At 41.2% G+C, this 20816-nt stretch overlaps 1 protein-coding gene across 1 annotated transcript in view; it reads left to right on the forward strand.

The window, feature by feature from the left end:
* Positions 1-5991: 5991 nt before the first annotated feature.
* PARK7 (Parkinsonism associated deglycase) overlaps positions 5992-20816 on the forward strand; it is a 259672-nt gene continuing 244847 nt past the window's right edge. The window contains exon 1 of the mRNA XM_044056460.1: positions 5992-6236. Within this exon, the coding sequence (XP_043912395.1) occupies positions 6147-6236 (90 nt within the window). The 5' untranslated portion in view covers positions 5992-6146. The remainder of the gene's footprint in view (positions 6237-20816) is intronic.

The following is a 20816-nucleotide window of genomic DNA, read 5'->3' on the forward strand; positions in this document are numbered from 1 at the left end:
CCTAAATCAGTCGGAACAACTCCCTTCTTTTTTTCAGGCTGCTACCGAGAGGGTACTGTGTACCCTGCATTTGTACAGATAGCTAAAGAACTATTTGTATGAAACTAGGACTATTCATGAGTCCGATCACCTTTTTGTTTCCTTTCCTCCCAGGTCTTTAGGTTTGGCTGTTTCTAAGCAAACCATCTCCTCCTGGATATCTAAGGCCATTTCTTTTTGTTATTCTTTTCATGACAATTCTCTGTCTGCTTCTCTTAGACCTCATTCTACTAGGGTTGTTACCTCTTCTGGTGCCTTCTTCAAGTGGTTGGACACCAGCCCTATCCTTGAAGCTGCTACTTGGTCTTCAGTGCATACATTTAATAAGTTAGATATAATTTCTGGGGCCAGAGCAGGTTTTGCTGAAATCATTTTATGTGGGTTTGTTGAGGGCTCTTAGCCTTCCACCTCCCATTCTGTGTTTTTTTTAGCTTTTTTACTCTCCCTTCTTTCAAGAATAATGCAACAGTGATATAGAAAGGCATAGTACAGTTGTGCAAAATCTTACCATAACAGTAGATGTCCTTCTCTTCACTGTTGCAGTTTTCGCTTGCTCCCTGTTTCCAACTCCCTCTTCTTTAGTCTACATTTTTTCCTTCTGGATGTGCATGGACTCCTTTGTCCTATGATGATTGTTCTCTTCTGGGGCAATTCAGTTCTGGGTAGCTGCGTCCGTATGTCCCTTTTATAGGTTCATAGTTGTGTACTAGGCTAATGGCCCTGGAGCCTTTACAAGCCTAACCCATAGGATTACTGTGGCATCGTGCCACCCGACCTGAGTTCCCAGTGCCTCTGTCAAGCAGAGCCACTGGAGTGATCCTCAGGGTGAATTTTCTATTTCCCATACACTCATCAAGATTTCTCTTGAAGACAGGCAGTGAAGTGCCCTTTTTGACATGTGTGGGATGTCTATTCCATAGCATGGGAAGTCTCTGGGTTATGAACCTGTCGCTCCAGCATGTTCGGTTGATTGTGGTAATGAGGTTGAGGTCTCTGGAGCGTGTGGTATGGAGGGATTGGGATTTCTTAGATGTAGCATTTCTAACAGAGCTGGGTCAGACATGGCTTTGTAAGTCAAACAGAGATCGCCTCTAAGTAGGCAATATGAGACAGAGAATAGCTGGAGTTTTTTTTTAGTCTGTCCATAAAGGACAAGCATTTAACGCCTAGGATCCTCTTTGTGAGGTACTTTTGTGGCCTCTCCAGTTGTTGCAGGTGTCTAGTGAGGTACATGCCAAATGGGGCATTGTACTCAATGATTGGCCTAATGAGGGAAGAGTACAGGGAGACAATGACCTCTTTCTTCCTGGATGCAAAACCCTTAGTAATGAGATGTGCCACATAGAAGGACTTTCTGACCACAGTGGCAATGTGGTGGTCAAAAGAGAGGTTGCTGTCAACCTGTGTTTCCAGATCTCTTGGCACCTTCTGTGTTTTATGGACTACCATCGATGTGGTAATTCATGGAAACCAGGTTTTTCCCAAAGGGGATGAGAACACATTTTTGGCATTGAGCTTAAAGCTATGGTTCTAACACCAGTCATTGGTTTCAGTGAGGCCTTTCTGTAAGATGTCACCATCACTTGGGGAGTTAATAATAGCTCCCAACTTGCAATCGTCTGCAGACTTTGTCAGCCTGAGTCCCTTCGTATTGGCCTGGACTTCAGAGAAGTAGATACCAAACAGGAGAAGACCCAGAACTGAAGCCTGTGGGACTCCACTCGGGACTGGTCAGCAGTCTGACTTGGAGTCAGCTACTTTCACACTGTGGGTTCCATCTGTGAACCAGATTGCAACCCACCTAGTGATATAGGGGTTGATGCCTAGCTTACTGAGTTTTTCTATTATTCCTGAGTGGAGAATGGTATCAAAGGCCTTGGCCAGATCAAGGTAGGTTGTGTGAACCACCTTGCCTTTATCCACAGCTCTGGTGACTGACTCAAAGAAGTCGACCAAGTTAAGCAGGCATGATCTACCCTTCACAAAACCAAACTGTGTAGGATCCAGAGTTTGGAGATGCCCTATATCCTTGTTTATTAGGTCCATGATGATGCGTTCCATAGCTTTGCATATCAGAGTCATTAGGCTGATGGGGCGATAGTTCCCTGGGTCTGCAGTCGCTCCTCCTTTGTGGAGAGAGATGACTGTAGCAGTGCGCCATTCGGTAGGGACAAAGCCTGAGGTGAGGTGCCAGTTCACTGTAGTTAATGTAGAACACAGCCAGGGATATTGTCAGGTCCCATAGAAGCTGTATTCCTGGCCTTGGACAGTGCTGTTTTAACCTGTGCAGCAGTGATACTGGGTGCCTGGCAATCTACTATTAATGTGATGGGTCCTTTGGGAGGGGAGAGAGGGGTAAATTTGGCACTGAATCTGTCGACCAGTATATTGGCAATATCTGTTGGCTCAGTATAGGAGGTACCATTGTGCAGTAGCTCAGAGCAAATCTGGGTATTGCCATGGAAATTCTTTACATAACTATAGAAGGCCTTGTGATTGTCTTTACTATCTGCTGCAATTCTGTTTTCATAGCTAGCTTTAGAGGATTTGGTGAGGGATCGTAACTTTTTGTTGAGGCTGATAAGGGAATTTTTCCAGTCTTGGGACTTCACCTTATTCTGCATCAGTTTCCTCCTTCTGTTGTAGAATTTTTTTATGGTAGAGGGCCACCAGATTGGCTTCCTATTTTTGGAGGAGAGCGTCTTGGTTCTATTGGGTATGGCAAGATCCATGCATTTGTGTACGTGTTAGTACAGTGCATTGGTGTATGATTCGGCGGTCGTGCAACTATTCTCCATTTGCATGGGTGCCATGAAGTTAGCCACCTCTGTTTTAGGAGCTCAAAGTTAGCTTTGGATAAGTTTTTCATGGTGGTTACCTTTGCGGGGTGGGGGGTGGGGTGGGAGGGATGTGAATTTCCAAGGTAATTAGTTTGTGGTCGGATCTAACCAGAGGAGAGTTGACTATTGGTTACAGCAATGGTGGCCCATGTTAATAACGACCAGGTTAAGGATGTTACTACCTCTGGTGGGGGTAAGAATGAGACATTTATGCCCAATGTTCTGTACAAGGAACATAAAAGTGATGTACGAAGCAAACAAGATCCTTTTCAAGCTTTATCATACTGGTCGAGTGACGGGCCTGCCTGGGATGGGACAGCTCTTCTTTCAAGAATACTGCAACAGTGAACAGAAGGACAGCTACTGTTTTGGTAAGATTTTATACAACTGTACTTTACAGTGAGTACATTGAAAGGTATAGGCAATGGTGGTGCAGCGGTTAGCGTTGTCACCTCACAGCAAGAGGTTCTCCAGTTCGATTCTTGGCTGGAGCACTTTCTTTGTGGAGTCTGCATGTCCTCCCTGTGGTTGAGTGACATTTAAAGACATGCAGGTAGGTGTGTGCGTGAATGGGTGTGCCTTCTTTCAAGGTTGGGTGTTGGGCTGGCACCACGGCACCATAAAATTCTACTGCCAATCATAAGTGGGCCAGTGTTTTGCTGTGGCGACCCCTCACAAAGAAACAACATTACTTTTTACATTGAAAGGTATTTTGAATCATTCTGAGAACTAACACACTTCTGAAGTATGTTTCCTAAAATGTGTACTGCTTCACTTGGATTTCCTATCTGCATTAAAAACAATAATTTCTGTGGCTTATTCTTGTGCGTGTGGGTTTATATATATATATATATATATATATATATATATATATATATATATATAAATTAAATATAAGAGCAACAAGTAGGCCATAATCTCTTCTACTTCTCATCACAACTAAATATCAGTACTGCTATCTTTGGTAATCTAGGAAGGATGTGTAGGAAAGGAACACTTCACTGGTAGTGACATACTGAAAAATGTTGCCACCTCTCAGCCCTTGTCTCCCTGTTTGAGTTCTTGGCTGTGGCTCCCTCTATGTGGAGCCTGCATGTTCTTTCTGTCTCTGTGTGAGTTTTATTTAGGTGGTCTAATTTTCTCTAATCCCAATAAAACATGCCATAGATGAGTTGATGTTTTTTTTCACTTAATAGTGTAAAGCATGTTATGTGTGTGCCTATATTGTGATAGACCTGGCTTGTCAGGTGCAGTGCCATTATATTTATATGACATTTACTTACTAGGAAAGTCTGATTGGGCTAATATCCCATTTTCAGCGTAAGCCCAGGGAGAAAAACTCCACATTGACATAATATGGTTTACAGTTTCTTGCATATATATATATATATATATATATATATATATACACACACACACACACACACACACACACACACATTATTGGACCAAAGGTTTTGCTCTAAAATGCACCTCAGAGCATCTAGAACTCCACAGCGTTTCGGTGACTTAGTGCTGCCAGACCTGCAATATAATTAAATTCTTTCTTTCACAGTAATTACAGTGCAGTAGTGCACATTTAGGAAGTGTCGCAAGGATGTAAGAAAAGGCTGATAAGACAAAGTGTGAGAAAACAAAAGTACTCTGGATAGTAACAGGAGGAGACAAGGATGAAAAGAAAACAGTGGAGCACTGAGGTGTGTGCCAGTATGACAGTAGACAGTGATAGTGAGATGTGCCATGGAACACTTTAGCTACGACTCCCTATCATCTAAGGATGCAGTCACTGTATTTAAAAATGGGTGCTTTGTGGCCAATTTGTAAGGAAATAGAGGGATGCAAAGGTGGCAACCCTACCCGTGAAATGACCAGAGTCCTGCACTGTCCAACTGGACAATCCTGGTAAACACATTTATTTTATTTATTTAACATTTGTTAACCGGGAAAGTCCCACTTGTAACGAAGCCTATTTTCTGAGGAAGCCTGGGGAGAAATGCTCCAGACACGTCTTTGTAATGTGAGAAGAAACCAGAGCACCTGCAGGAAACCCACACAAACACAGGAAGGACATGCAGACTCCACACCGAAGGCACTCCAGCTAAAAATCAAACTAGAAGACCTCTTGCTGTGAGACGACAATGCTACTGCTGCACCACTGTGCCGTCCAAAATTAAATCAATCTATCAATAAATAAATACATACATCTCAAACTATAGCACCTAAAACACAGTTCGTTCATTCTCTCTCTCTCTCTCTCTCTCTCTCTCTCTATATATATATATATATATATATATATATATATTACATTGTTTGTCCGGGCTAGTCTAGTGGGACATATGTCCATTTTCAGTACAGGCCCGGGGAGAAAAGCTCCACAAAAAGATGGGTTTATATAATCAAGAGTTGTTACACATTCAAATCAGACATATTATACAATGACTGGTTCATAAGTATTACCAAGAAAAATATTTTGCAATACTTAAAATAAAAATGCAAGATTTTTTTTTTTTTTTTTTTTTGAAGGGTGAAAAGAGGTTGAGGGAATAGAAAGTTTAGTCAGGGTTTGTACAGGACAGAGATGTTGGGAATTAAGCACAGTTTTTAGCTGCCTCTTGAAGGTACAAACAAAAATACTAAAAGAACCTAGAAAAGGTTTGAGGGGGTGAAAAAAGGTAGAGGGAATAAAAGTTTAGTCAGGGTTTGTACAAGGACAGAGCCATTGAGAGTTAAGCAAAGTTTTTAGGTGCTTCTTGAAAGTGGGTAAAGAAGTAATAGCAGTGAGTTCACTTAGAAGCTTGCTCCAGATAGGTCCAATACAGTTGGAGAACGACTATATTGGACCTACCTTTGCATACCTTTCAACTGTACTTTATCTTGAGAAAGTGCTGAAAAAAAAAAACACTGTTCCACAGTCATTAAGTAACAAAAAGTTCTAAACAGAAATCTATTGTAAATAATAAGACATCATACTGTCCTGTTAACAGTAAAGCTGACAAGTTCCTTAATTTTTTACCAGCTGCTCTACATTTTACTTATTTACTCCACGTTCAAAAAGAAACTCTTCACTTTTGAAGTCTGAATTTTAAACCTACATTTCCAAGACTATTTGTAATTGTTCACATTCAAGGTTGCCCAATCTAGTAACTTCTCTGACTCGGATTTGAACTTGATAGGTTTAGGACGACGCATTACGTTCTTTGCATGCGCCCTTTCAGAAGAGACTGCGTGAGGAGATTGTGAAAAGTATCGCTCGTCCTTGTTGGAGAAATGGCAGTAAAACGTGCATTACTTATTTTGGCTAAAGGTGCTGAGGAGATGGAAGCTGTCATCCCCACGGACGTCATGCGTCGGGCTGGAGTAAGTTTGCTTTAGCCTTAATTTTTGGTTATATTACAGGGTAAGCGCAGATGTCCGGTCCTAAAAGCGTGTACTGAATTAGCATTCAAATCACCAAAAATATGCAGCCTTTAATCATTCATTTGTACATCTGCTTTATTAACATCGATCCCAACCTTCCATATCCAAAATGAGGAACGCATACGAACAACTTCAACTGGAAAGACCTTAAGATGATTAAAATATGCTGGTTTTACTTATAGCAGACCCTTTCTATGTGGAAGTAGAAGGAACGTTAAGTTTTTTAAGACCCAAAGAGTTCATAATGCCAGCTAACTTACGGATCACATCCTAGCGGCATGCTCTGCTGCAACGCAATTTATTATAACCTCCATAAAGTGTTCTGTTTGATACAAGTTAAATTTCAAAGAGTTCATAATGCCAGCTAACGTCAAACTTAAAGTGTTTGACAATGTGTGTCAATCAAGCATGCCACGCTCCAATGTGTGTCAATCAAGTAGGCCACGCCCCAAGCTGCGCAGTACCGCCCGCGAGGCAGTACACTGTAATATAACCCATTTTTTTTCTGGAGGTAAAGCAACAAGCAATGTTCTGAGGCAGTGGGACAATAAATACATGCAATAAAAGACCTCCCAGAAAGGTCGCCACCCACACCTTTACATAATAGGAATTTTAAGTCTGTGTAATAGATTTTATACATGCAGCATTTTGCGTTCATCCCCTCCCCTTTAAAGAATTGTAATTATCAGTGTAATGCTTTTATATAAATGCAGCATATTCTGTGTTTGTTGTAATAGGTAAAAATCTGTTTGGATTGGTATACCATTTGTAAGTACACGTTCTGCCAAATTATCTAGACTAACATGTAATATATCGCAGCTTCTGATCAATGGAAATTGGAAATCCTGGTACCAGCAAATAAGGGAGAAAAGGCTTTGTATTGAAATGATTACAAAGTTTAGCATACTCATTTCTGTGAGGGTGGTTTTCCCAAGTTTATTCAAAGCAGTTTTCAAAATTCATACAGAGTGCTGGGTGGGGTTTGGGCGGTCCTTGCTACTGCGCATCTGGCGGGGGTAATGTTCTAATACAAAATCTTTAAATCGATAGATTTCTGTGGCTATGTACGTTTATTTTACTTAACTGTTCCCATGACCAGTTACGATAGTATGAATGTTTTCACCTTAAATTGATCTGTAACTTTAAGGTGTAGCTCCGAGGCACAGTTGTAAGAAAAATCGATTATTAAACAGTTTCCTCTGAGATTTTTGAGGCTAATGACTTGAATGATGCTCAGAAATAGAGGCAAGCCACAGTCAAATCTTGTCGGATTTCATGTAACAGGTAAACCACCACCAGTTAAGTGTATTCACAGCTTCAGGGCAGGGTTGCCCAATATGTTGTCTTATCCTTGTGAGTAATGCCATAAATCTGCTATAATTAAACTCAAAATAAACCTTATTGTAAAAAGAGACTATGTGCTGACAGTGTGATAAAACTAATTGTAAAATGTATAATGAATTACTAATTAATTTTAATTACCTGATACTTGTTTATGTGTAACTGCAAAATATTTATCAGGTAGAACATCACCGTTGTCATGATTGCCGGTCGAATAAATGTTCAAATTGGCCGGTTGAATAAATGTTCAAATTGAATGCAGGCAGCATTGCTGCTGTTGGGATAAATCCATTGCAACACATCCCTTTGTGCTTCATGTAGCTTTGAATGTGTATCAAAGCTTCTAGCATGCCTTGCTGCTTTCTGTTTTTCAGTTTCATTTTAATCCGATTAATTTCAGAGAGAGTTCTTTCTACAGTTGCATTACTGAAAGGCACTGTCAACACACTTGAGGTAAAATATCCCAGCTGTAGAAAATCAAAATCCCTTGAAGCATCCATGTGATTTGCTGTGGTTATCTGAAACTGCTCAATGTTGTCATTGCTGAAGTTTGGCCATGACATTGTGCCGATTTGCATCTACTGCTGCTTCAGATCTCCCAAATTCCCTTTGTACAAAGGTAAAAAATCACAACTTTGACTGGTTTGGTTTCTGTGCTGAAAGGATGACCAAAAGCGAGATAATCTGCCAGCGACTCTAGCTGCTGCACATTTGCTAGCAATCTCTGAAGCAGCTCCCTTAGGAGTTGCAACAGTAAATCCCGAGAGAGCTGCTTTATTTGCTCTGCCAAAGAGCGCTCGATGTTAGACTCATGCAACAGTAAGTGGAATTTGATGCTATAGTTAATAGCTTGATAGGGGTAGATGGTTAGATGTTTTTTCCAGAAAAAAGCCATTGCTGCTCCCCATGATGTAAATGTGGTTGGTCTTAAATAAATCACTGAGTTATGTTTCGCTAATGTTAACGGTTCAGTCAGCAACTTTGCAAGACTCAAATTTGTGTAACTGGAATAATTTGTTCACTCTATTCAGTTCCTGTAATATGGGCTGTAAAAACAGCACAGTTTACAGTAGCTCAGCTGTCTTTGGCTATCTGAAAATGAAGCTTCATTTGGTCATATTGATCAAGGACCTGCTGAATGCATTAATGTTACACAGCCAACCAAGTGTCTGACAACCTCAATATCTTAAGTTCATAGGTGTTTACTAGGCTAATGACTGCACGGTCCTTTTTAAACCTAGCCATGCATCCCAAATCTTTGACAAGTTCTGATACCCTTGATAGGTGTAAGCATGGGCCTGGGAGATTAACCATTTACAGGTTACCTGTGTCCATTAGAGACATTGGTGCCAAACCTGGGATGAATTTCTGGTCTCCGACCCAATTGTCCAAATTGTACTTTAATTGGGTTAGGGAGGAGCTCTGCTTCACATGGATAGGAAGCCTGTTCCATATACTGGGTAGTCTCTGGGATACATACCTGTCTCTCCAGCTGGTCCTGTTTATATCACAGGCAAGGTTTAAGTTTTTAGAATGGGTGATTTTGATGCTGTTTGTTTTGTGGATATGCAGGAGGTCCACCAGAGTAGGGTCTGACAATGCCCTGTATGCCAGGCATAGTTCTTTCCTCAAAAGCCTGTAGGAGACCATACAGGGATAGAGCCATGAGGTGGTCTGCATAGGACATATTACTTGCGCCCTGTATTCTTTTAGTGAGAAACCTCTGTGGACGTTCCAGTTCTTGGATATGCCTTGCTAGGTACATACCAAAGGGGGGGCATTGTAATCGATGATGGGTCTGATGAATGCCGAACACAGTGGAACAATTACTTCCTTGGACTTAGATGCCATACATCACCGTCGTCATGATTGCCGGTTGAATAAATGTTCATATTGGCCGGTCGAATAAATGTTCAAATTGAATGTACACAGCATTGCTGCTGTTGGGATAAATCCATTGCAACAGATCCCTTTGTGCTTCATGTAGCTTTGAATGTGTATCAAAGCTTCTAGCATGCCTTGCTGCATTCTGTTTTTCAGTTTCATTTTAATCAGATTAATTTCAGAGAAAGTTCTTTCTACAGTTGCATTACTGAAAGGGTATTGTCACATGCCTTGTTCAGGTCAAGGTGGGCAGTATGAACAATTTTGCCCTCGTCCATTGTTTTAGTGACCTTCTCAAAGAAGTTCACCAGATTAAGTAGGTGTGATCTGCCCTTGACAAAACCAAACTGGGTTGGGTCCAATGTCTGGAGGTTTACTATATCTCTTATCTCCATGATCATTCTTTCTATGGCTTTACATAAAAGACTAGTGAGACTTATGGGTCTGTAGTTTCCAGCATCTGTAGATGGCTCACCTTTGTGCAGAGGGATGACTCATGAGGCACAAATGCTAATCGGAGGCTACAGTTAAATAGCAATTACAGAGGCCCTGATAAGTCATATTTCATGCTATTTAGAAGGCATCCTGGAATATTATCTGGACTCCTTGATGCAGTGTTCTTGGTCTTGGAGAAAGCATTAAGGACCTGTTCCCTAATGATAGTAGGGGGAGTTATATTTGATATTTCCTCAGGGAAGGTTGGGGGGGAGACGGGAGTAAAGCTGGAGCTGAATTTATCAGACAGGAGGTTTGCTATATCTTCTGGCTCAGTATTGGTGGCTGCATTTACAATGAGCTCTGCACGCAATGGTGTATTGCCTTTGAGGTTGTAGATGTAGCTAAAGAATGCTTTGTGGTTATCCTTGGAGGCCAAACTTACCTCAGAATTGGCTTTGGCAGATTTTATTTGTCTGAGTTTTTTTTTAGTTTGTGTTTTATCCTGCTGGGTGCTGCACCTCCTAATTTTTGCCATGATTTTCTTCCTCCTGTTAAACGGCCTGTTGATTTTTGTGATTCGTCCAGGGTGGCTTGTTTTTTGAGTGAGTTCTGTACTTTTTTTCTGGTGGGTACATCTGCCTCTGCAGCTAATTAATATGCTTATACAGGGTTTCTTTGAACAGTTCTGCATAGGCATAAGGTTTAAGGGCCGATCCTGCCTCTTAAACCTGGCTGATTTCTTTGAAACAGTCACCAAGGCCATTGACGAGGGGAAGGTGGTCCACACAGCCTACCTGGACCTCGCAAAAGCCTTCGATACAATACCCCACTCGGGCATTATAGATAAGCTCACCAGCTTAAATATAAACCCCTATGTCACTAGATGGATTGCAAACTGGCTCAAGGACAGAACCCACATGGTTAAAATTGCTGGAGCCATGTCGGACTCCAAACCAGTTACAAGTGGTGTCCCACAAGGCTCAGTCCTGGGACCACTCTTGTTCGGTATGTATTTCTCGGAGGTACAGGCCAACACGGAAGGACTGTGGCTGACCAAGTTCGCAGATGACTGCAAAGTGAGCGCCGTAATCGACTCTCCAGCCTACACAAGCATCCTCCAAAAGGGCCTCATAGAAACAGACAACTGGTGCCAGAGCCATGGCCTCAAGCTAAATGCCAAAAAGTGTATAGTCATCCCCTTTGGCAAAAACAAAGTGCCCACAAATTACCACATAGGTGGTAATCCATTAAGTACAGAAGAAGTAATTAGGGACCTGGGGGACCCAAGTTGATAGCAATCTATCATTTGACAACCACGTGGCCAAAGTGGTTAGAAAAACATTTTATATAGCTCACCTAATCACGAAGGGATTCACATCTAGATCAGGGGAGGTCATCGTGCCTCTTTACTCATCCCTCATCAGGCCCATAATTGAGTACAATGCCCCTTTTGGGATGTACCTTACCAGACACCTGCAGCAACTGGAAAGACCCCAAAAGTACTTCACCAAGAGGATCAAAGGGCTCAAACAGATGCCATATGCTGCCCATTAAAGAAACTCCAGCTCTGCTCAGTGGCATACTGCCTGTTCAGAGGCTATCTGTGCCTGACGTATAAAGCCATGTCCAACCCGGAATTAATGGACATGCTGCACCTCAGAAAATCCAAATCCCATCGAGCTATGCGCTCGAGAGACTTGAACCTCAGCACTGAAATAAAATAGGACATGCTGGAGGGACAGATTCATAACCCAGTGGCTCCCTTCACTCTGGAATAAAATTCCAGTCCAGGTTAGGCAGAGTCCCTCATTGACTCTCTTCAGTACAAATTACACTTGTTGGATGTTCATAGATAGTAATGTTTTTACTTGCATAGACAAAATCTTTCCGCTCGTCTGACCAACTCTGTTTCCTATTCTAAGCCCTTTTTTAGGGAAACCTGTATCAAAGGTCATGATTGCTCTTTGGATTCAGCTAAAGGTTTACCCCTACCAGGTCACATTAAGGCACATTCTACTAGATCATTGGCTACTTCAGCTGCCTTCTGGTTCAGTTTCATTGGATGACATTTGCTCTGCGGCTACTTGGGTATCTTCACATACTTTTGTTTCTCCCTACAAGTTGGACATTCTATCCAGGGACAGGGCATCCTTTGGCTCCACTGTGGTCCGGAATATCCTTCCAACCGGGCCTCCTTGGTGTTTGGTAGGTGGGGACTCTGTCCCACAGGTTGAACAGCAAATTAAGACCACGACTTCAGATAAAGAAGGTATGTACTCACTATAATGTTCTATCTGAGTTGTTACTCTTCATTTGTCTTCAACCATCCCTCCCTCCTGCCTTATGTGGGCTGTGTGGTGGTCTGGCCAGAAGACAGAGCATGTTGCCATACCTTTGTTCCCCTCTTAATGCTTCTGGAGGCTTATGGGATAAGGTCTTTTAGTCTGGTTGGGGTTTTAGGAATAGCAGCAAACTCAATCTGATGGGAGGAGGGAGATGGGGGCATTATGTGTAAGGGAGGAGCTTGGAGCTCTGATCAGATGCTGGAAAATGTGGCTGAGTCTGATCCCTCCTGGATCAGAGTACCCACAGGTTGAAGACAAATGCACAACTCTGGAACGTTATGGCGAGTACATAACTCCTTTTTTTACATACGCAGTACTTGCCACAAGGCTGTGTCTATAACCCTAGTTCCTATATTAACATCTGGTATAACAAATCTACTATGCACTAAAATCTGCTATTGTGGGCTACAAGTAGTTGTGAATAGCTGAGGCAATTTTAGGGTATTGTAATGGACTGTTTAAGGGTGGTTGCAGGCTACCCTGGCAGGTGGAGTTGGATATAAACTGCAAAGCGCTTGCTGACTATGTGCAGGTATATTGGTTAATGTTAGGTGCTACCTGTATTCCTCCTCCAAACTGTCTAAACATGCACAGCCTAATCCCCCTTAAGGTCTTGAATTGGGAAGTAAAGTGGTGTCCGTTCTGAACCAGGACAGTCATTTGACTGAATAGAAAGCCATGAGAAATTTAAAACTTGCAACTAACTCTGTAGTTTCCTGTAACTTCTTCAAAGGTGCAAATGTGAGCAAGTAGCTGCACCATAAGCCCAACACATGAAACAAAATGCTCAGAGTATGTTAATCCAGTTGCTTTATTGTTCGCTTTCTTCCCCAGTATACACCTCTGGGACTTCCTCAAAACCAAGAAACAGAAGAAACTACGTTGCTCCAAGTCAACACCCTTTATATGCAATGAAACCATCAGTTATTCTCCCACAGTTTTAAAGACATAGACACTAAAACACTAAGAACTTTTGTACTTTAAATATACACACACACAACTTTAGAAAATGTTAAATTTTACATTATTAAAAATAATATATTATACAAAATACAATAAAAATTCAGATGTTTAAAGCTCTTTTTCATAGAACAGGAACCAGGGAAATATGGTCGTTTAACCCTGGTTCAACAGTGGCATTTAAGCTCTTTTTCATAGAACAGGAACCAGGGAAATATGGTCGTTTAACCCTGGTTCAACAGTGGCATTTAAAACTCTCTAAGATCATAGCCTAGTACCTACCTATGAACCTATCTGCCCTGGGGCCTATACAAACTCAGCCAAAAAGGTACCCTGGCTTTTTCCACCCAAGAAAATTTCCTGTGCCACTGTTGAGCCCTGGGGTTTCCTATTTCCCATCCAATCAAGATTTTTCTTGAGTGCTAATGAGCTTTGTTTGATATAGGTATGTAGTTTTATTCCAGAGTATGGGAAGTCTCTGGAACAGGAATCTATCCCTCTGGCATGTTCTGTTTATTGTGGTGACAAGGTTTAGGTCCCTAGAGCGTGTAGCTCGGAGGGATTGGGATTTCTGTAAGTGGAGCATGTCCAACAGCTCTGGGTTTGACATAGCTTTGTATGTTAAGATCACCTCTGAGTAGGTGATATGCGACGGAGTAAAGCTGGAGATTTTTGAGACTGTCTGTGTAGGGCATCTGTTTGAGGTCGGTAATCCTCTTTGTGAGGTATTCTGCGGCCTTTCCAGTTGTAGATGTCTTGTAAGGTACATACAAAAAGGAACGTTTTACTCCTATAATGGGTCTAATGAGTGATGCGTAGAGGGGTCTAATGAGTGATGAGTAGAGGGGGGAACAATGACCTCTCTCTTTTTTTTTTTTTTTTTTTTTTCTGGATGAGAAACGTTTTGTGATGTGTGCCACGTAGAAGGATTTCCTGACTACTGTGGCAATGTGATTATCAAAGGAAAGAACTGTCCACCTGTGTCCCACAGTCTCTTATCACACTTTCGGTGTTAAGTATACTACCGCCTATGTTGTAGTTCATGGGTATAGAGTTTTTAGCAAAGAGGATGACAATGCACTTTTTGGCATTGAGCTTGAGGCCATGGCTTTGACACCAGGCATCTGTCTCAGTGAGGCCCTTTTGTAGAATGTCCACATCGTTAGGCGTTTCGATTATGGCTCCTAGTTTGCAGTCATCTGCGAACTTTGTTGGTCAAAGACCTTCTGTGTTAGCCTGTACTTCAGAGAAGTAGATACCAAACAGTAGAGAACCCAAGACTGAACCCTGTGGTACTCCACTTGTCACTGGTCTGAAGTCAGATTTGGAGTCTGCTGCTTTCACAGTGTGGGTTCTGTCAGTGATCCAGTTGGCAACCCATCTTGTGACATAGGGATTTATACCTAGTTTAGTGAGTTTATCTGTAATTCCAGAGTGGGGGGTGGTGTCGAAAGCCTCTAGATAGGCTGTGTGAACCACCTTACCCCTTGTCTACGGCATTGGTGACTGCCTCAAACGAAGTCTGTCAGATTTAGGAGACATGATCTGACTTTTATAAACCCGAACTGGGTGGGGTCCAGAGTTTGGAGATTACCAATGTCTTTGCAGACCAGGCCCGTCAGGCTAATGGGGCGGTAGTTCCTGGGGTCTGTGGTGGCTCCCCCCTTGTGGAGTGGGATAACCGTCGCTGTGTGCCATTCAGCAGGCACAAAGCCTGAGGTGAGGCTATGATTGAACGTGGTACATAGTGGGGTGCCAGTTTGTTCAGTAATTAGTGTAGAACGCAGCCTGGGATGTTGTCTGGTCCCATGGATGCTGTGTTTTTGGCTTTGGAGAGTGTGTTTTTTTACCTGTGCAGCCGTGATTACAGGAACTTTGCATTCTTCCGGTATAGAGATAGGCTTTCTAGGGGGTGAGAGTGGGGTAAAGTTAACTTATCTGCAAGGATGTTGGCAGTATCAGTTGGATGTATATATTTAGTGCCATTGTGCTGTAACTCAGAGCAGATCTGAGTGTTGTCATTGAGATTCTTGACATAGCTATAGAATGCTTTGTGGTTGTCTTTAGAATCAGTGGCGATTTTGTTTTCGTAACTAGCTTTGGAGGACAGGGATCACAGCTTCTTTCTGAAGCTGACCAGGGAGCTCCTCCACTCATGGGATTTTACACTCTTGCAACAGTTTCTTCCTTCTGTTGTACAGTTTATTTATGGCAGGTAACCACCAGATTGGCTTCCTTTTTTTGGAGGATAGCACGATCTATGCACTCATGCAAGTGCTTGCAATTATGTAGGATTCAGTAGTCGTAACTGTATTGTCATCTGCATGGGTGTCATGAAGTTCACCACTTCTGTCTTAAGAAACATGAAGTTGGCTTTGGAGAAATTTTTTACCATGGTTTCCTTAATGGGGGGGGGGGGGGGCAGGATGTGGATATCTAGGGTAATTAGCTTATGGTCTGATCGGACCAATGAGGCGTTGACTTCAGGTGTGGAACACCAGTCACTCATGTTGGTAATGACTAGATCTAGGATATTGTTGCCCCTGGTGGGAGTGTGGATAAGTTGATCCAGGGCATTGGAGTGTATGAATTCCAGAAAGCATTAAGCGAAGGAGTTGGTACATGAGTAGTTTTCCCAGTTAATGGTGGGGTAGCTGAAATATGCCCATTATTAGAGTATTTGGTTGAACCCCAATATTTTTCAGTACATAAAGAAAAGAGGAGTGGGAATCCTAGGGCATGGTGGGTGATCTGTAGCAAGCTACACTGTGGATTGCAGTTTGCCCAGAGTTAGTTGCACTTGGATAACCTCTGCTGCATTATGCTGAGCAACTAGCTTGGAGGTGTAGATATCCTTAATGAATATGGACATACCTCCGCCTTTGGTGTTCCGGTCCAGGTTACATGGCCGAAAAGTGTGGTATGAGTTATAGCCTGGTAGTGCAGGGGTGCTCTCTGGAGCCTTGAACCAGGTCTCAGTCACTGCACAGATATCTATGTCCTCCATTTTAAGGAGTGCCTTGAGTGAGTGCATTTGAGATTTAGACTTCTAGCATTGAGTAGCATCACCCTCGGTTTTTGCTTGCCTGTTCCTGTTACGGTAGTGAATTTGTCATTTGAGCTATCTCCACCTGAAGCTCCCACCAACCGCCTCTAAAATTCTGTGGGACAACTTCTAAAATGCCAAACTTAAGTCTTCTTTTATCTCCCTCACATGCTTGTGTGTGCCTATACCATGCATTATTTACATTCCCCTTATTAATGGCATAAAGGTGTTCATATATTCTGGTCTTAAAATTCCTTTCTGTTTTGCCGATATAGTAATATGAACATGTTTGGCAAACTGAAATATATATAACACCTCTCATGTTACAATTACCCTTGTGTAGAGGAATGTCCCTACCATGTCCAGTTATCAGGGCCACGTCGCTAAAGATGTAGGGGCATTGATTGCAACTACTACATTTAGTAGTTCCTTTGATAAACATAGTCTTGTTAAGGAAAGTGTGCTCTGTCAAATATTTAAAATTCCTCCCAGCTTTGTATGTAAAGCTTGGTGTCTCACCAAGTGTGTGAAAAAGAATTCCTTTGAATGTGTCAAGCCAGTTCTATGTCCCTCAATGCACGTTCACCTGAACCATAAGGGATGACCATACTAGTGTCAAAATTGACCCTACAAGTATGTTGGCGACCCGTTTTTTTTTTTTTTTTTTTTTTGAATGGTCACTTCCCAGTAAGAGCTTATATTTTGAACCCCATCCTTCCATCATTCCTTTTGCTACTTCAATAAGTCCTTTTGGGTATACATTCTCGCAGCCCTTACCAACTGCCCCTTATAGATGTTCCTCTTCATATAAAAGGGGTGACTACTCTGAAAATCAAGGTAGCGGTTGAAGAAGGTGTCTTTTTTTTCGAAATGTTCTAGAGGCAATTTTTTTGTTGGATGTGTCCTTAGAAATGATTACATCCAAATACTATTTCTCACTAGAATGTTTGGCTGTAAATTTAAAAAATACACATCTGATGTGGTCCAAAAACCCATCAAGGTCCACATTTGAATCATTCCATAAAATAAACATGTCATCCAGAAAGCAGCAATATGTACACCATAAAGGTGTAAAAGTACTTGTGAAGATGTATTTCTTTTCCCATGCATGTAAAACCAAATTGGCGTAAATGGGGGCACATGTTGCCCCCATTGCTACCCCTTGTGTTTGCCTATAGTATTCGCCCTCAAATGTAAAATTATTATTGGACAGAATGTGGTCCATAACAGCCATCAAAAAATTCAACATAGTATCCGAAAATGTAATGAGTTTTCTAACTGCTTCATAGAATAGATCCAAACCCTCCTTCTGGGGATGGAAGTGAATAAGTCCACTATATCAACAGTGGAAAAAATAACTATCGTTGTACCAAGACTCATTAAATTTAGACAAAGTCCCAAGAGACCTTTAGCAAATAGTCCACTAAATCAATCATATCCTTAAGAATTCTATCTATAAATGTACAAAGGGTGTGCTGAAATAATGACCCTAAATGGGGGATCATCTATGCACTTGTGTACTTTTGGGATGCCAAAAGCTGTTGGGATAAGTGGATGTTCAGAAGTCAGGACGTTAGCAAATCTTCTAAAAATAGTTGGATTTTTCTATTACAAAGAGCCATTTCAGAGGATTTATTTATGTGCTAACATGACTTCATTTCTAGATGCAACCTGATATTTCTCGTCATCAAAAATCGTTGTAAGATTATTATTCAGTACCGTTAAAACAACCCCCCCCCCCCTTATCGGGTTTTATAATTCTTAGCTCTTTGTTTGTTCTAAATTAAGTAAAGTGTGTTTTTCAATCTTCAAATTTAAATGTTTTTTAAGCCTAAAGTGTTTAAACTCATTCTGAATATCTACTTCACAATGTTTTTCAAAAGCTAGAATAAGGGGGTGCCATGTTGGATTAAAACAACTTTTCTTTTTCAATTTAAATTTGTCTTCCTTTCCAGGGAGATCCTGTCCCTTGAACAAAATTTTTAAATTTAGTTTCCTAGTAAATGACTTCAACTCAGTATAACATCCACCGTGTTCAGTCTGATAGTAGGGACAAACTTTTAAACCCTTTCCTAAATTAAAATTAATTCTATATCCAAAACCTATACTTATAGATTTTAAACACTTCATAGGAGGCGCATTTGCCATTATTAGACTGTATGTCAATACCATTTACCTGTCTAGGTTTCTGTATCCCCCCCCCTCTGTTGCTTCTTGTTTCTTTGTACATGAGTCTCTCCTAAAAAAAAGCCCTCTGCCTATTCTTATTTTCCAAGTTCTGATCTTCTCAATACGGGACAATTGGCTTCATATTGGTCTACACCCTGGTCATAATCATTCGTATTCTCATCAGTTTGTCTTCACCTAATGGTGGTCAAAACCTTCGTTTTAACCCGCCTGTTCAAAACCATTTTGTGAACCAGTAAACCATTTTGGTAGACAATACACTTTATTTTCATTCCTTAAAGGTTTCTTACTTTTACGCTCTAAATTCAACTTTACAGTATTGTCCACTTTTTCAAAAATTCTCTCATATTGCACCTTAACATCAAACAATAAATAATTTGTAAGCATATTATTCATTTTATCTAAATCAAGCATTATTTAAATACGCTTGTTTTTATAAATTCCATCAATTCTAACCCAAAACTGTCAAAAAGAGCAAAAGGTTCATCTGTATCACAATTGTTTATATCCCTAGCATTGGGAAATTTATAAGCCTAAGCCCTGTAGGGACATGCCTTTTCTTAAGGCTTTCTTGCAAGTACAAATTGTCACATTGTACCTTTAACATAGTTTTCTCAAAAGTCCCTCATGGTAGAATTAAAGGATTTATATTCTAATCCACAAACTTGCTGTGTCTCTCTTACAGGGAAAAAAATATCCCTCATAAACCGTTTAAAGAAAACTGATGCTGAATGGCCATCTGTGGAGTTGGAACCGTTTTCTTCACTGTTATGCGATTGTATACTGCCCTCTTGTGGATTTTCAATAACAGCTTGATTTCCGTGCCTAGCACGGCCGCCTGTTGAGTTAGGCTTGTTTAAAGTGTTTATTTGCGATCTTATACTGCCCTCTTGTGGATTATCGGAAAAGTCACCTTGGTTTACAAGCCTAGGGCGAATAAGTGAAAAATCCTTTCTCCGAACATCATTTTGGCTGGATGTATTAGTATTGTACATAACATCCACTCTCTTGGTCAAATCGGCAACCTGTTGGGACAAAACATCAATCAGGGAATCTAGATCACTGTTGGTAGCTGAAGTGTTGACCGGAGAACAAGATAAACCATCTGTTAACACAGATACAGATTCCCTAACTCCATTAATATCATTGGTTTCATCCACTGTTGCGTTCAAAACTCTGTTAGAGCAAAATGAAATAAAACAGGTGGCTGTTACAAAAGTGTAAAAATACAGTATAAAGTCAATTTTAGCCACAAAATACCTGTTGCGAACCTCAAATACTGTGCCGGCCATGAAGCATTGCTCAAAGCCAAACCGACTTCAGACACCAATAACAACAACAAATCCATTTGATAAGGCACCAAAAAACGACTAATAAAACTTCAAAGGTGCCGATATGAGCAAGTAGCTGCACCATAAGCCCAACGCATGAAACAAAAGGCTCACAAAGAGTGTGCAACTCCAGTCTCTCTTAAGCGCTTTCTTCCCCAGTATACACCTCGGGGGAGTCAGAACAAGAAACAGAAGAAATTACATTGCTCCAAGTCAACACCCTTTATATGCAAAACAATCCAATCAACCCGAGGTGTATAGTGGGGAAGAAAGCGCTTAACAAAGAGACTGGAGTAACATACTCTCTGTGAGCATTTTGTTTCATATGTTCGGCTTATGGTTCAGCTACTTGCGCGTACTGGCACCTTTGAAGTTTTATTAGTCATTTTTTGGTGCCTTATCAAACGGGTTTCCTCTAACTTTACAGAAATGTGCAGATGCCTTGCTCACTGCAATTTCCTTATTTCTTTATAAAAAACAAGCAGGTAATCCTGCTGCTAGTTTCTGATGATATGCAATGCTTGCAGTAAAAATGCCATTTGTCTTTTTGTAGTGCTGTAGTTTCCTTGTCCCCACCTGCTGCAATTAGACCAACAAATGTTTACATATATAAAGGCACATAAGCATTTGATTTTTATCTTAACTCAATTTAGTATCATCCCATTCACCCACTACAGTTTTTCTATATTATCCACCCACTACAGTCTTTCTATATTATCCACCATATGCCCCATATGATTGCACTGTAGACTGGTTCCACTTGCCTTTGTGCCAGCATTCCTAAGATTGGTGTTGATCAGATGCTTTACCATCTTCCCACCAAATTGGAAGCGTTCTTATTGGTAAAAAAAAATTGCTGAACTACTTTTAGACTTCCAAACTTCATGCTGACCCAGCAGCTGTTTTTTCATTTCTACTTTATAGAGCTGCAGAACCATTCACTGCTGTGGACCAGTTGTAGATTTACTTTGTTTCCAGTAGGTAAAGT

The sequence above is a fragment of the Protopterus annectens genome, chromosome 14.part0, assembly GCF_019279795.1.
Source record: "Protopterus annectens isolate FY-2018-M chromosome 14.part0, PAN1.0, whole genome shotgun sequence".
Classification (NCBI taxonomy): domain Eukaryota; kingdom Metazoa; phylum Chordata; order Ceratodontiformes; family Protopteridae; genus Protopterus; species Protopterus annectens.